Source organism: Antechinus flavipes, chromosome 6 (assembly GCF_016432865.1).
Source record: "Antechinus flavipes isolate AdamAnt ecotype Samford, QLD, Australia chromosome 6, AdamAnt_v2, whole genome shotgun sequence".
Classification (NCBI taxonomy): Eukaryota; Metazoa; Chordata; class Mammalia; order Dasyuromorphia; family Dasyuridae; genus Antechinus; species Antechinus flavipes.
In genome coordinates, this window is record NC_067403.1 from 31,182,302 (window position 1) to 31,197,762 (window position 15,461).

General features: G+C 32.2%; 1 protein-coding gene across 2 annotated transcripts in view; it reads right to left on the reverse strand.

Annotated features, from left to right (window-relative positions):
- Positions 1-15,461, reverse strand: part of ATP8A1 (ATPase phospholipid transporting 8A1) — a 256,720-nt gene that overhangs the window by 135,763 nt on the left and 105,496 nt on the right. For both annotated transcript variants that reach the window (XM_051966099.1, XM_051966098.1), the window contains exons 16-17: positions 4,252-4,324; positions 2,546-2,651 (exon numbers count right to left, since the gene is read on the reverse strand). In XM_051966099.1, coding sequence (XP_051822059.1) covers positions 2,546-2,651; positions 4,252-4,324 — 179 coding nt within the window. The remainder of the gene's footprint in view (positions 1-2,545; positions 2,652-4,251; positions 4,325-15,461) is intronic.

The following is a 15,461-nucleotide window of genomic DNA, read 5'->3' on the forward strand; positions in this document are numbered from 1 at the left end:
TTCCATGGAAGCACTGGAGAAATATTGTGGTTTAATATATTAAGGGCTAACTGGTCTTAAAGGAAAATTTAGGTTTGTAACACATAATGGCTAGAAGACAGAGGGTAAGTCCAGTTTCTGAAATACCTCAGAAACTTTGTTGTTGACTAGGGTTTCCTTGTCACAGGCAATCTGTAAAGTTGTTAGTAGGCCTCTGGGTATATGATGGATAGAATATTAGACCTGGAAGAAAGGGAACCTAAATTCCCTGGTTTCAGATACTAGCTGTGTGACACTATGGAAGTCACTTAATTTCTTTCTGGTTCAGTTTTCAGGATCAAATGAGGTAATATATGTAAAGCACTTTCCAAGCCTTAAAATGCTGTCAAAATATTAGCTATAATAAGTAGAAGATTCTTTTCAACAATGAGGTGATTCAAGGCAATTCCTAATAGACTTGTGATAGAAAGAGCCATCCACAGATAACTATGGAGACTGAAGGTAGATTTAAGCATACCAATTCTGCCTTTTTTGGGTGTTGTTTCTTTCTTTCTTGTGTTTGTTTTCCCTTTTGATTTGATTTTTCTAGTGCAGCATAATGAATATGGAAATAAGTTTAGAAGAATTGTACATGTTTAACCTAAATCAGATTGCTTGCTGTCTTGGGGAGGGAGGAGGGAGAAAGAAAAATGCTGAACATAAAGTTTTGCAAAGGTAAATGTTGAAAACTATCTTTGCATGTATCTGGAAAAATAAAATACTATCACAAAATAAAAAAATAAGATAATATGTTGGGTAATGGATAAGAAAATACTTGACAAACTGAAACCAACTGAAAAAAAAAGAGCTGCTTATTAAAAAGAATTAAATATCAATGGAAAAATTTTATATATGGGGAACTTTTGATTTCAATGAAATCATAAATTTGGGGAAAAATAAATAATAATAATATGGAATAAATATATTTTTAAAATACATTATATTAAATTAATATGCTAGTTCATTACATTTATTTGTTATATTAATATAATACATTAAAATCAATACACATGGATTAAACAACATGTTAATATAAAAATTCTAATTAAATATTTTTTAAAAATTAACCAAATATGAAGCGAAAAGTCCTTTTTAGGTCAGTTTTTATTCTTGTAAATCTATATAAACTATTTCTCCTCAACTGAATAACTACGGAATGTTGCACATTACAATCTTTGGCATTTGAGGATCTTTCAGGACTTTGAAAAAGAATTGTCTTGTTTCTGAGGCTATAGAACTGTACTAAATACAATAGGTTTTTAATAAATGTTTATTGAATTAAATTGGAAATGTGGGCTGGATATACTAATGCACCCAAAACATTCCCTCGGTTTCTGTTAATTGATGCTATCTCATAGTAGAATGTCCATAATTGAAGGGCATTGTTCTGAGAGTCATAAGACCCAGGCTTGCTACCCTGGCTTTGCTACTGACTATGTGACTTTGGGCTCTTTCTAACCTCAGCTTCCTTGTATGTAAAATGAGAAAATTGACTAGTGGATCTGAAAGATCTTTTCTAGCTCTGACATTTTAATGATTTAATGCAGATTTGTTACTTTGGGCACCAAAAGTCCAGTTTTTTGGCCCAGCAGCTTTAAAACTGAAGCTTGATCAATGAATATATTGACTAAAATGGCAACATCAGAACAAAAATATAATATTAAAGGAAAGGAAAAAGCATTTATTAAGTGCCTACTATGTATCTAAGCACTATGATAAATGAATTACAACTATTTAGCCTGGAAACTACGAAATGTGACAACATTTTATAGGACACTAATTTATTTTATGGAGTTTCATAACTCACCCACTATGTCTATATAAAACATACTATTCTCCAGATTGTTTGCTTTCTCAGAATTTTGTGTTTATAAAATTGGCAATGTAACGAGTTTCAAACTTACAGTTCTACTAAATCTTGAGTTACTCATTTGTTTTTAAGTTCTCAATGACTACTAAATCACTATAATAGAAACAACATCAACAAACTACCTTCAAAAATCTTTTGAAATGATCTAGTCTGTTCTCACTGAACTAAGCATACAATAAAAATTATTTGCTTAATAGCTCCACAGTGGAAAAGAAGTACATAAGACCTGATGACTCCTGGGAAAACAGAACTTTCTTCCTGAAAGTTCCTTGCGCTGACAGTTTATTACTTTAACTTTAAATCTAGTTATTCATAAAGAAGGAATAAATAGTGTGCACATTGTTGTCTGTGTATCAAAAAATTTTTTCATTTTAGTATTAAATTCATTCTTTTGAGAATTATAAATTAAAAGTGGAAACAAAAATTATGTGTTTTATATTATCAATTGTTTTAATGGAGTCAAAGCTTCCAGACTATGAGAGAATTTTAGTCTGCACAAAGTAGATTCTAATGGGCAGTGATTTATTTTACTTTCAGAAATGGTAACAGTTCATTTTGAGAAAGTAAATAATAATCCTAAATCCTAGGAAATGAGATTTTATTTGCAAACAGAATCATTTTCTACAGCGAAAGTTCCAACCATCACTTAATTGTTACCTGGAGATGCTGCTTGGTAAATAATCTTATCACCTTCTCTTTCTGGTACTGCTGTATGACAAACAGCCATCATTGTAAGAAATTCACATATAATTGGTGCAGTTGGCTAGAGAAAAAAAAGCAAATAAATAAAATAAATAATATATTAAAAATCATTTAAGTGTTCTAACCAGTGATAGGAACATTACTATCTTAAGTCTGTAGGTTAGGATACCACCACCACCAATTTATAAGTGAAAATTAAACAGGCAAATGTTCTGTTGTCTAGAAGGTTTTAATTACAGAACTGGGTGATTCAACAAATATTAACTGAATTTTTATTGCATATAAGATACTTTATTATAGCATAATGCCCAGATTTTTAAACTATGGTTCTTGATTCCATATAGATCTTGTAACTGAATGTTGAGATTGTGAAATTATGATTTGTTATCAGTAAATATTTGATCTGTATACCTATTTTATATATCTACATACCCACGGTGACATAAAAATTTCTAGGGGTTATGAGTTGAAAAAGTTTGAGAGGCTCTGGTATAATAGATGTAGGAAATATGTTGAAGAATAAGATATAACTCTAGACTTCATAAAGCTTGTATTATAGCAGGGGAATTAAAGGGGAATACTAAAATGATAATTCATAGAAGTTCTATAAACACATAATACCTGGATTTTGTCATAGCTTTTAACAAAATTTCACATGATATTTTTGTGGACATATTGCTCTAAAATTCTATAGATTGTTATGATTAAGATGGAGAGATGTGCACTGGAAAATGGTACAGTTGGAACTGGCTGAAACATTTTATCTAAAGCATTCAGACATGAAATAATATCAATTTAGAAGGATATTTCCAGGAGAAATTCCATGGGGAACATGTCCTGGCTCTGCTTATAAATCTTACTTCAGTAAACCTCTCAAACTTTTTCCCCTCATGACCCCTTTCCACCCATATATTGTGTTCAGTTCTAGGCACCAGAGTTTGAGAAGGACAAAAGATGGAGGAGGGTCACTAAATCCCTCAGGTCTACAAGGATGGACTGAAGAACGTGGAGGATGGTTAGCTTAAAGAACAGACTATGGTACCTGAGATGCTATGAATGGGAAACACTCGTTTGGTTGGCCCATAGGCAAAAACAGAAACAATGAGTGGAAATTGCCGAGATTATTTCAAAGACATCAAAGAGGCTTCATGTCAAGAAAAATATTCTAGTTTATCTAAAAACAAAATGGCTGCCTTAGGAAATAATGGGTTTTTCATCATTTGAAGACTTTTGGCAAAGGATGGATAATTTCTTGATCCAGTATGTTAGAGAGGGGACTCTGTTTCAGGTTTGGTTTGGAATAAATGTCTGTCTAGATCCCTTCCAATTCTTCCTTCCATTCTGTCAAAATAGTATTTATTATTTAGCAGGAATAAAAGAGTTCCACAATTAATTCATCAGAAGGCATTTTGAAAAAACACCATTTTGGTTGTTGATCACACTATGCCAACCTACTAAAAATTAAACATTCCTTACCAGATTATTACTGATTCAGTAAGTTGTTTTAAGATTTGTTAAATATATAAACAAATGAGAAATTATGATATTCCCATGGATTCATTATTTAAGAAGAAATATACAGAGAAAGTTAGTTTATGCTTCAGAAGAACTCTTTCATCATTTCTCATAAAAGTTTTAAAAAATGTTTCCATGGCACTTACATGATTACTTTGGAGATTTTCCAGCAATGATGAATCATTAAATATTTTTTCTTCTCCAGGCTGTGAGCCCTGCCTAATTTGGGAGTGAAGGGAGGAAGAAGAGAGAAAAATTGGTTCATTAGCATGAGCATAGATCTATTTGTCACTCACTGATCCCAAGACAATCAACTAAATTTCTATACACAAAAAAACATTTAATAAGGTAAGTATAATATTTGTATTTTTAATGAAAATATTATGTAGACTTACAAAAAGTTATTTGCAGCAGGAAAAAGTACATTAGAACCCAATATATTCAACGTACTAGAACATGATTAATTTTTGTAATCTAATGGAAACGAAAAGTACTCTAGTAGCTGATATTACAGATGTGAAATTATGCCTTAGCAACATGAAATATAACACTGAGCAATTTTTAATTATCAGGAAAGAAATATAGGTGCTTAAATACAGAATGGCTTTATGATGCTGATTTTCTTAGAGCTTCCTTTTGCACAAATGTATACATACATAGGTACATTTTTATTTATATTTACATTGGTTCACACCTGTGTTTTCACTCCATTGATGTAATTCAACAACTCCTCTGTAATTTATTATTTTAGAGGATTATTTGCATTCTGGAGTACTCTTGACAATTGGGAGATTGGTCTACGGTCACACAGAAAGAATATGCCAGAAATCAACCTACCACTAAATTTAAGGTTAGAGCCTACACCTTTGTAAATCATCCTCTAATTAGGATTAATGTGAGAGAGCAAGTAAACTTGTTTTCCTTTTCTTGCTTCATAACCATAAACTGTTCCATTTTTCTGTGCTCAGGCAGGGATTAGCCATGAACATCCTTCATGTCTGACGTTCATTTGCCCTATTTGAAATTGTATAAATTCTTAATACTTGAGAACCACTATGAGACTCTCTGAAAACCGGGACTGGTTCCTACTTGTCTTAATAAACTATGGGCAATAATAGAGTGTCTTTATTCTATTCCAAATATATTTATTAGAAGGACAAGGAGCATCAATATTTTTCACATCGTGTTATTTATTGATACAGTCTACAAGGATCCTACGGTGGCAATTTCCTTATTTCTTCACAGTCTAAACATTTGTCACTCTTTAAGGTCACAAAGTATATAGTACACCTAATCTTGTTTAAAATCACAAAGTTTAAAACTTAAAGACTTTAGAGAAAATTGAGCCTTCTCAGATACTGAGGAATGTGGATGATTTGTTTAATGTCACACTGGAAACTAGTGGCTGGGTCAGGGCTTTGGAGTTAGTTCCTTCTGCAGGAGAGAAGAAAGAAGAAAGAAAAGAGAAGAAAGTTTCCATAGAAGCTGCAATCCAAAATTTTGATTAATGGTTAAGTTTTATATGTGATTTTTGCCTGAATGAGGTCAGCAAGTTGCTTAGAAGCAAAAGGAAAACAAATTATTATGGGAACTTTTTCCATGTTAGCTATTTTTTAAAACAACAGGACCTTTAATTTTTATTAAAATAGAGACATCTATTTACCACATGTTTATCAACTTAGTTTTAGAGACCTGCCTGAGAGATGAATAATTAGCCTAGGTTATATATCCAGTATGTTTGTGTAAGAGGTGAGACTTGAACCCAGGTCTACTAACCTGGAGCTTTTTTCACTAGCCATGCTGCCTCTCAAACATGTGTTGTATACAAATCAAATACCATGGAAGATTGAGAAGATGATCTGTTTTTATACATATCGACATACAACAGTAACAAAATTAAATTTTGTTATTCAAAGGGAAAAAGATTGAATAAAGAATGGCAAACCATAGAAGCATATAGTTTACTGTATTTTAAAAACAGTCAATTTATCTCTTCTCTTCAAATGAGAGGAATAAAAATCTAGAATAGACCTTTTCCTGAAAACATCAACGTGTCTCCAAAATCAAATTAATTTTAATCTAGAAACTATCAGCAAGAACATTTGATTTCTTTAATTTTTTTCCTATTTCACTAATTTTGCTTTCCCTGAAATTGAAAAAGAGAAATCAAAATTCTTGATATAAAGATGTCTAACTAATGAACAAAAATTTTTCATTGATTCATCTTTTTCATTGATCAAATTTCATATTCTGATTCTACTCCCTTTATGCTGCATCAGTTCATACAAGATTTTCCAGATTTCTATGAACCTGTCCCTTTTATCATTATTTACTATTCAATAATATTCCATTACATAATAAATAACATCCTAATTGTCTTCCCTTCTAGTTTTTGTTTACAACAAATATACTTGCTACAAATATTTTGTACATTTGAGTCTCTTCCCTCTTTCTTTAATATTGTGAAGGAATAAACCTAGAAGTGGTATGAGTGGTCCAAAAGATATAAATACATATACACACACACATTTTTATAGTATAGTGAATTTGAAAGTATTGTTTCAAATTGTTTTTCAGAAAAGCTGGACTAAATCAAACTTCACTAATAGTTCCTTAGTGTTCCTGTTTTAACACAACCTCTCCAACAATTCCTTTTTCTTTTTTCTATCATTTTGGGTGTTTGAAGCATTTTTCCTTTATGGTTATTAACAGTTTGAACTTATTCCTTGAGACTCATGTCAATGTATTTTCTCTGGTGAATTGTTTCCTTTATAATTTCAATTGATTGAATACTGAACTTTTTAATTCTTTGTAATAAAAACTGTGCAATTTATCCTTTAAGATATGTGCTATCCTTTGTAAAATTATAAAATTTTCCCCTATTCCAAACAGCACTGCTACTTAACTATATGCCCCATAGTGTAGCATTTATATCATAAAAATAAACAGAAAAAATGCAGAAAAATCCATAAGGGAAAAATTACAAGGAAGAAGGGCATAAATGATTTTCCTGGTTTCATATGGTCAGATACAAATCCTAAGAAAATGTACAAAGAAGATCATGGATCTTAATGATTAATTACAACCTTACAAATACCAATGAGACGTGGTGAAATATGGCACCTTGTTATAAAAGGAACAGAAAGAATATTTAGCAAAGCATTATAAAATTGTGAGAAGATTTAGATATATGCAGGAATTCATCAACCTTAAGCAGGAGGGGAAGTGAGATGGAGGACATTTGAGTAAGGCTAAAAAGAAAGAAAATAGAAACAATCAACTATCAGAGCACTCCATAGAGATCAATCCATCAGATGGAGGAAATGAAGGTTAAGTGCTATAATCAGATCTCAGAACTTGGATAAAGATTGAATTGAATTTAAAAAGGAGATTTGGACCATGTGGAAGCTAAGAATTTAACAAATGCTCAGCAAGTTCTTACTTGCCTTGATAATGATTTCATCTCTTAGAAGTCAGAAGTGGAGAAATAAACATAAACCTTAAATCTGATTCTGACCAAGGAGGAATTGGTTGCTGAAGATGAAGTTACAAGAATCTTAGGAAAATGTGATGAAGAAGAGAAACCCAGACAGAGACTGAGCCATATTTCAGATACTCAGAGAAAGTATTTCAGAGTTCAGAGAAAAGCTATATATAATCCTATGATCCCGAGAGTCTAAAAGGAAAAATAAATTCAAGAGAAACAGAAGTTGTTAAAAACAAAATTCTGGACTATGTTGTCCAAATTATTTTGATGAAGAAAGTATGAAGTTGCCTTTTCTTAAAAAAAAAAAAATCAATGTAGCTGTACAGGAAATTCACTGACAAGTTAAGATTTTAAAAAGATATGTACAAACAATCAAAACAACCAAAAAAAAAAAAAAAAGATATGTACAAGAGATGGAAGTGAAGGCATAATTTAGAATGGATCCAAGGATTTCATGATTCTATAAATATGGCCTCAGAAAGGATAAAGCAGAGTATAAGTGGAGGTTTCTTATAATTGCTAAAAATAATAAAAAGGGTTTTAATTAAAACCTGTGTTGAGAGGAGAGCAGGAAGAATTAAGATCACAGGATAAGTTCAACACTCGCTATAGAAATACAGTGTGGGGTACAGTAGATGCAAGTGCTGGCCTTGCAGAGGAAAATACCTGGATTCAAATATTTGATACTTTGACAAATAGATGACAACCAGGAGATTATTTAAGTCATCTGAGCCTCAGTTTCTGTATCGGTAATAATACAGGTAGTAGTACAATGGATAGGATGATGGATCTATAGCCAGGAAAATTCCTCTTTCTGAGTTCAAGTCTAGTCTCAGACACTTACCAGCTGTGTGATCTTGGGCACTAAATCCTATTTGCCTCATTTTTCTCATCTGTAAAATAAGCTGGAGAAGGAAATGGCAAAACATTCCAGTTTCTTTTCCAAGAAACCTTAAATGAGGTCATGAAGCATTGGACACAACTGAAATGATTAAATAACAACAGTAAAATCTCCCTTAGAGAGTTTTTATGAAGATTAAATGAGATAATGTATAAATGATGTAAAATAAAGGATTTTGCAAATTTTACAGTATTATGTGAATGTTAGTTATCATTTCTACTACTTGTCACAAAAAATGTTTCATAGGTCAGGAACAAAATGGATGAATTCTCTAGTAGAATGCTTTAAGGCTGTGTGTTATTCTGTTCAACATTTTTTATCCATGGCTAGGATGACAACATAGGCAACATAATTACTAAAATTCCAAAATATACCACTGGAGCCCAAAAGAGATTTAGAACTGTGGGCCAAATCGAACAGGATGAAGTTTAATAAAGATAAATATAACAATGCCATTGGATTAAAAAATTAAGTGCATGCACTTAAATAACTGTATGGCCATGTATACATACGTATTTAACATATACTTTAACATATTTAACATGTATTCATCTACCTGATATCTGGAGGAGAGGGAAGGGGAAAAGGGGAAAAATCGGAACAAAAGGTTTTGTAATTGTCAATGTTGAAAAATTACCCATGTACATATCTTGTAAATAAAAAGCTATAATAAAAAAGTAAAAAAAAAAATTAAGTGCATAAAATCAGAAGATGTAGCTATATGGCAGTCCCACATGAAACAGAATATGGATTGAGTGGACCGGAAGGTCTAAATGAATTAGTGGTGTGATTTAATAGCCAAATGAACCTGATGCAATATTAGACTGAAAGAAGAAAGGCCTAGTGCATGGAAAAAAAAAAAAAAAGATAACAGCATTATATTCTTCTTGGAGTACTGTGTTCCATTACGGGTACCACATTTGAAGAAGAATATTATTAACAAGCTGAAAAGGTTCCAAAAGGGCAATTGAGATAAGCACATGACTCAATACTGCATCACAAACTGGTGATTGTATAGCCAGTGAAAAGAAGAGGTAGGGGATGAGAAGGAAATGATAGCCATCATTTAATATTTAAAGAATTGTCTTGTGAAAGCAGAATAAGACTTAATCTTTTTGAACAAAATCTAATAAACAGCAGGCAAATTCAACTCAATACAAGAAAACCTACTGTAATGGCTAAAAATGCTCTAAAAGAGAATGAGCTACCTTGTGCTTTTAAGCAGAGACTAAGTGGCCACTTGTCAGGGATTCTGCCCAAAAATGGATACAGGAGAGTGGTTACCTACATGACTTTTCTACCATCCTATGTAGTAAAAGAACAGGCAGAGGAAATGTAAATAACCAAGTCAAGAGATTATGTGAATTTAAATACCAGCCATTACTAGGGAAAACAAATTGAATATTGTTCCATAATATAATATATGGTGAATTTGCTACCTAAAAATTCTGAAGTCCCTGATTTTAAAGGAGATGAGAACTGCTGCTATACTGAAAAAGACAAAACATTTCCAGACATGCCTTTGGCATATCGTTTTACCATTCCAGCTGTTTCCTTTCTAGTATTTTCATCTTTTGCTCCCCAAATATTCATTCATGCATTGACCAGATGACACAGCCTACTAATAGCAGGCAATAGCTAACAGTAGACTACATCTTTCCATTGTCTTTCGATTGTAATTGTAATTCTGAGGGAGGTTTGTCAGACTGCAGTCACCCAGATTACCAATGATAAAGAATCATTATGAGAATAGGGATATTGAAAAAATAAAGAGTTTTATGTTAACAAGGAGACTGGGGTCAGATTGCAATTGAACTATGAAATAAAATTCCCAGTTAAATATATTAAGTGGGCATCCTATCATTAAAAAACATTTCAGAGCATTGCATTTTACATATCAGAAATTGATAGAAGGATTCAGACATTATAATATATAGTGGTTCAACATTTTCTTTCAGTACCAACAGATTTCTTGGTGCAATAAAAGTCTGGATTGTAATTGGAAAAACAAAACACCACTTGACATATAAATTAGGATAAGATATTAGATTGGAATAGGAGCTCAGAGGTGGCTTCTGTTAATCCACTATCTATACAGCCAACCAAGTACAATGCTATATACAGACATCCAATACTGTCAAGTGCTCTTCCAGCTTTTAAAGACTGAAAATGAAAAAGGATCCATACATTATATCCAAAACTACCCACTCCACTCTTAGATAATTCTAATGATTTGAAAATTCTTCTTACACTGAGGCTAGATATACCACTCTGAACTTTGGTCCATTGAGGTGATTCAGGTCAAGTCTAACAGACTCGTGATGGAGAGAGCCAGATGAGAGAGAACCATGGAGACTGAATGTGGATCACAGAATAGTATTTTCATCTTGTGTTGTTGTTTGTTTGCTTGTTTTTTTTTTCTTTCTCATGCTTTTCCCCATTTGATCTGATTATTCTTGTGCAGCATGATGAATAAAGAAATATATTTAGAAGTATTGCATGTTTAACCTATGTTGGATTGTTAGCTTTCTTAGGGAGGGGGCGGAAAGGGAGAAAAATGTGAAAAACAAGATTTTGCCAAGGTGAATGCTGAAAATTATCTTTGCATGTATTTGGAAAAGTAAAATGTTATTAAAACTTTAGAATGTTTGCACTAAAATTATTTAAAAATGAAAAAGATTATCCTAATTAAGTATTTAGTAAAAAATAAATATATAGGTATAAAGTAGCTCTAATCCCTCTTCCATAGCAATCATGAGATGATTTTTAATCAGTCACCAAAACAGAGTTCATTTTAATAAAAAACTCACATTTCATGTTTCTAACAGATGTCAAATAATTATGTGCTATGTTTTATTATGAGGAACAAGAATGGCTGAGTATACTGACTGGGAACAGGGGAAGTAACTTCTCAGACCTTTCTTCTCATTTCTACTTCCTATAATCCCTAGTTTCTTTCAAAGTTTACTTCAAACAGTATCTCCTACAGGAGACCCTTCCTGGACCCCTTAGCTCCTCATGTTCTTCCACTTACAAAAATTACCTTCTATATATTATGTAAATATTTACTTGATTACTTCTACTTGACAAAGAACACCAAATTGCATCCCTGAGGAGAGGGGAAAAGAAGGCTGGATAAATGGGCATTTTATTTTAAATGTATCTCTGTCTTATATCTAACTTTCTATCTATACACATATAAACACAGAAATGATTACTATTTATTTCTGATAAACACTACACTTTAATTCACACTTATTGCACAGGTCAATTAAAGTATTCTAAGCAACTTTCTATGATTAAAAGTTACAGAGAAAGTGTTCATCTGTATTGATGGAGGGAATTTCCTCATCTAAGAGTTCCCTATACCAAAGAAATCACAGATCTAATATCTATCTCTGTCTCTGATACTCATATATGACCTTGTAAAGCAGCATCCTTTACTTTAAAAAGTAGGACTTCATATAACATAACCATGAAATCACAGCTACATTCCTTAACCTTATCTTCTGCAACAATGCAGAACAGTAGTATTTAAGGATATATCATTTATGTCAACTACATAAATATATCTATGTATATGTATGTATGTTATCTAAATGAAGATAACTATAATCTTATAGTTTAAACCCAATAATTTAGATTTTATACATGTCAACGAGTGATACCTAAAATAGTTCATAATCTGAAGTATAATCTTTGGAAAATCCCCTATTTTAGCAAATATTTGTCATTTAAAAATGATTATTTATGTATTTTTATCATCAAAAGCCATTTGGTCAAGACTAATACGTAAATTAAATCATCTCACTAACCAATATTTATTTGGGCCAAAAAGAAGTTAAGATTATATGAGAATGGGACAGATCTTCTTGCATAATTTCAAAGATGTCTCTGAAGATAATTCTCAAAGAAAATTCTGAAAATGTTTTGAGTAATGGCAGCATTTCTGGAATAAAAGCCTCAACCTCCCAAAGTGAATTTTTTGAAGACTAACACTCATTTGTATTTATGATATCTAACAATCTAGCATTAAAAACTCATTATCAGTTTTTCATAGCTGTACTTCCTATATATGAACACAAAACTAGGGATCCAAGCTGCTAAACACAGCCAGATGAAAAAGTGCCATTATTATAGCATGAACTGACAAATGAACTTCAAATGTGAAACACAAGAGAACAGGCTCTCCTATTGTGCTACTGAAAGCGCACAGATACTAAAGAATGGTCATAAGACTCAAGGCAATCTATTTGGAAGGTTACATTCTTTAATAATTTTAATTTTTCTTGATGGATTTCTAAAAAGTTAAAGTAGATTTAGAAATCAGAGGAAGAAGTCTTACTTATAACCAGAAACAAAATGATTTCTAATTTCCAAAAACTTAGTATGATAAAATATGATAATATTACCAAATCCTAAACAGGTAAGATCTTGAAATCTCCAAAGTGAGAAAAAAACAGACAAAAAACAAGCAAATAAAAAAAGTTAATCAAGGCTAACCCACGCATGCAGGCCACTGTAATGACCACTAGGGGTCCAACAAGTGCCGTGCACATGCTGTGTGCATTAGTAAACAAGCATAAAAATAATTTCCCACAAAAGGCACCTAGCAGAGTCATTTCCTAATGCTATGTTCTTTCCTAGGAGTCAGCAGGCCATCTACTTTTAAGACTCGATATGCACCCTGAACAGTGGGTCTGAAACTTTTTTGGTCTACGGATCGTCAGCATGTCTCACCAGAATTAAATGGAAAAAATGCTATCATGGAGATAAGTCTGTTTTTTAAAAAAATGAATATCTCAAATAAATTCTTCATTAGAAAAACAAAATTCAGATTGATTGTGCGTGCTTTTCAATGTAATTTATATCAAAAAATCAGTATAACATCGAATCACCGTTTATGGATTTGGAAATGTCATTATTGTAATAAAATTTTAAAAGAACATAAACAATAATTCATAAGCATCAGTGCAACAAAAAGAACAGCTTTCAGATCAACTGGTGAAACTGTGGGATAATAGACTCTGAGAATCACTAATCTAGAGAAATTAGAGCACAGATCAAAGATATAATAATAAGGGATAGGGAAAGAGGGCTGAATAAAGGGACACTTTTATTGTAATTTATCTCTCTCTTCTATATATATGACTTAAAACCTCACTTTTAGAACTGTCATTAGCCATATATCAATGTCATAAGTGTGATCCTTGTTATTAAATCCAGGTACTTTGGGTCTATTCTATGTTCACAGATATTCTCCTTAAAAGTCAGTTAAATCTTTCTTCAGATTTCTCCAATTAGTTTCCATGAGAGTGAATATTAGTGACTACTGATGTCTCAGTACAATGTCAATAATATCTTTTAGGACCATAATTCTCAGGTGCATGTTCTTTTAATAATGAATCAGTAGTGAGACCTTCTGAAGACCAGTACATTCTGATTATAAATAATCTATATTAGATATATGCAGTTGCAATTTTCCAAATGACGTTGGCCATTAGAAGTGAGATTTGAGAAACTAAAAGAGGAATTTCACTGGTATAGGGAATGACTACATGAGGGAGCTTCCATTGCAATGCAAGTTGGTTCCTTCTCTGAAGCACAGAGAACTTCCCAGACTTGGAGATTTGCAGCTGATAAAGATCACTGAGATGATGAAGATCAGGATCAGAAGCCGAATGGATAGTATAATGGGAACTCACTACAGACCATCTGGTAGTGGGAGGAATCTGATGAAGATTTTGTGCAATATCAAAGGACTCTTGTGAAGGCATGACATACTGGGTAACGGGGTCATTAATGATCCCATTACAGTCTTCTTTAAGACAAAAACAGAACATCCGATTAATCAGTGATATAATTGTAACAAGCCTTAATGATCATGTTGGCCTTCAGAAGAACGGCTTTTCTGCCCAGCAAGAAGAAACTGGTAGCTGATATTAGAGATGAAGAAAACTTGGGGTCAAGTGATCACTCTATCCCAGGTGTTGGGAAACAAAAGGAAAGGAAAATTGGAAATAATCTGAGATGGATCCTAGATTTTAGAGGGATTGAAGGGGTTAGAGCAATATCCAATGACCTGATATTTGAAGGGGAACTTGTTATCTCAAGAGAGACAGGAAATTCAGAATGAAAACTTGAAAATATAAGTAAAAAGGAAGGAAACTATATTAAAAAAAACTTAAAAAAGGAACATCAATTCATTTTCATTTAGGATTATTATAAGCAAGAACAAACAACTGAAGATGATTGCAAAAGAGTAGGAAATTTATATATAAAGAGGATCAGGTGTGTCAAATCCCAGAATGAGAAATGACAAGTTTTCTTTTTCATTTTTTTTAAAGTTACTTTTGAGATAAAAAGAAGAGCACAAAAAGGACAGGATTTTTGTGCAAGATATTGGAATTGACTAAATGGCCAAACCAAAAATATTAATCATTAATAGATCAATCAATTGAGAGCGGACTCTTGTGGACTGCCTTTGGTTATATCTTACTGATCCTGTGCACCTTAGCATTATTTTAGTTACGTATATAATAAATTAATAGAAGGTATATTTGTCAAAATTATAAATGACATAAAGCTGGGAGTGAAAGCTAGTTTGATGGATGACAAAAGTTAGAATTCAAAAGGAAGGTTGAGATTAAGGAAATAAAATAAAATTTAATGGAGACAAATTTAAGATTCTACATTCGGGTTAAAAAAAAAATCGAAAAGTGCAGGATGGGGAGACAGAATTGAAAACAGTTGCTGTGAAAATGATATGGAAATTTTAATAGAGAACAAGGTCACTAAAAGTTGGCAGAGGAATATGACAAGCCAAAAAAAAGACAATGCCCTTGAGGTTATGTTTAAGAGATATAGCATCCTAAACAAGGGAGGTTCAGTTCTGTAGCCTGCACTCATCAGCACATATCTGAAATACAATGCTAGTTCTAGGCTCCATATTTTAGGAAGACCATTAA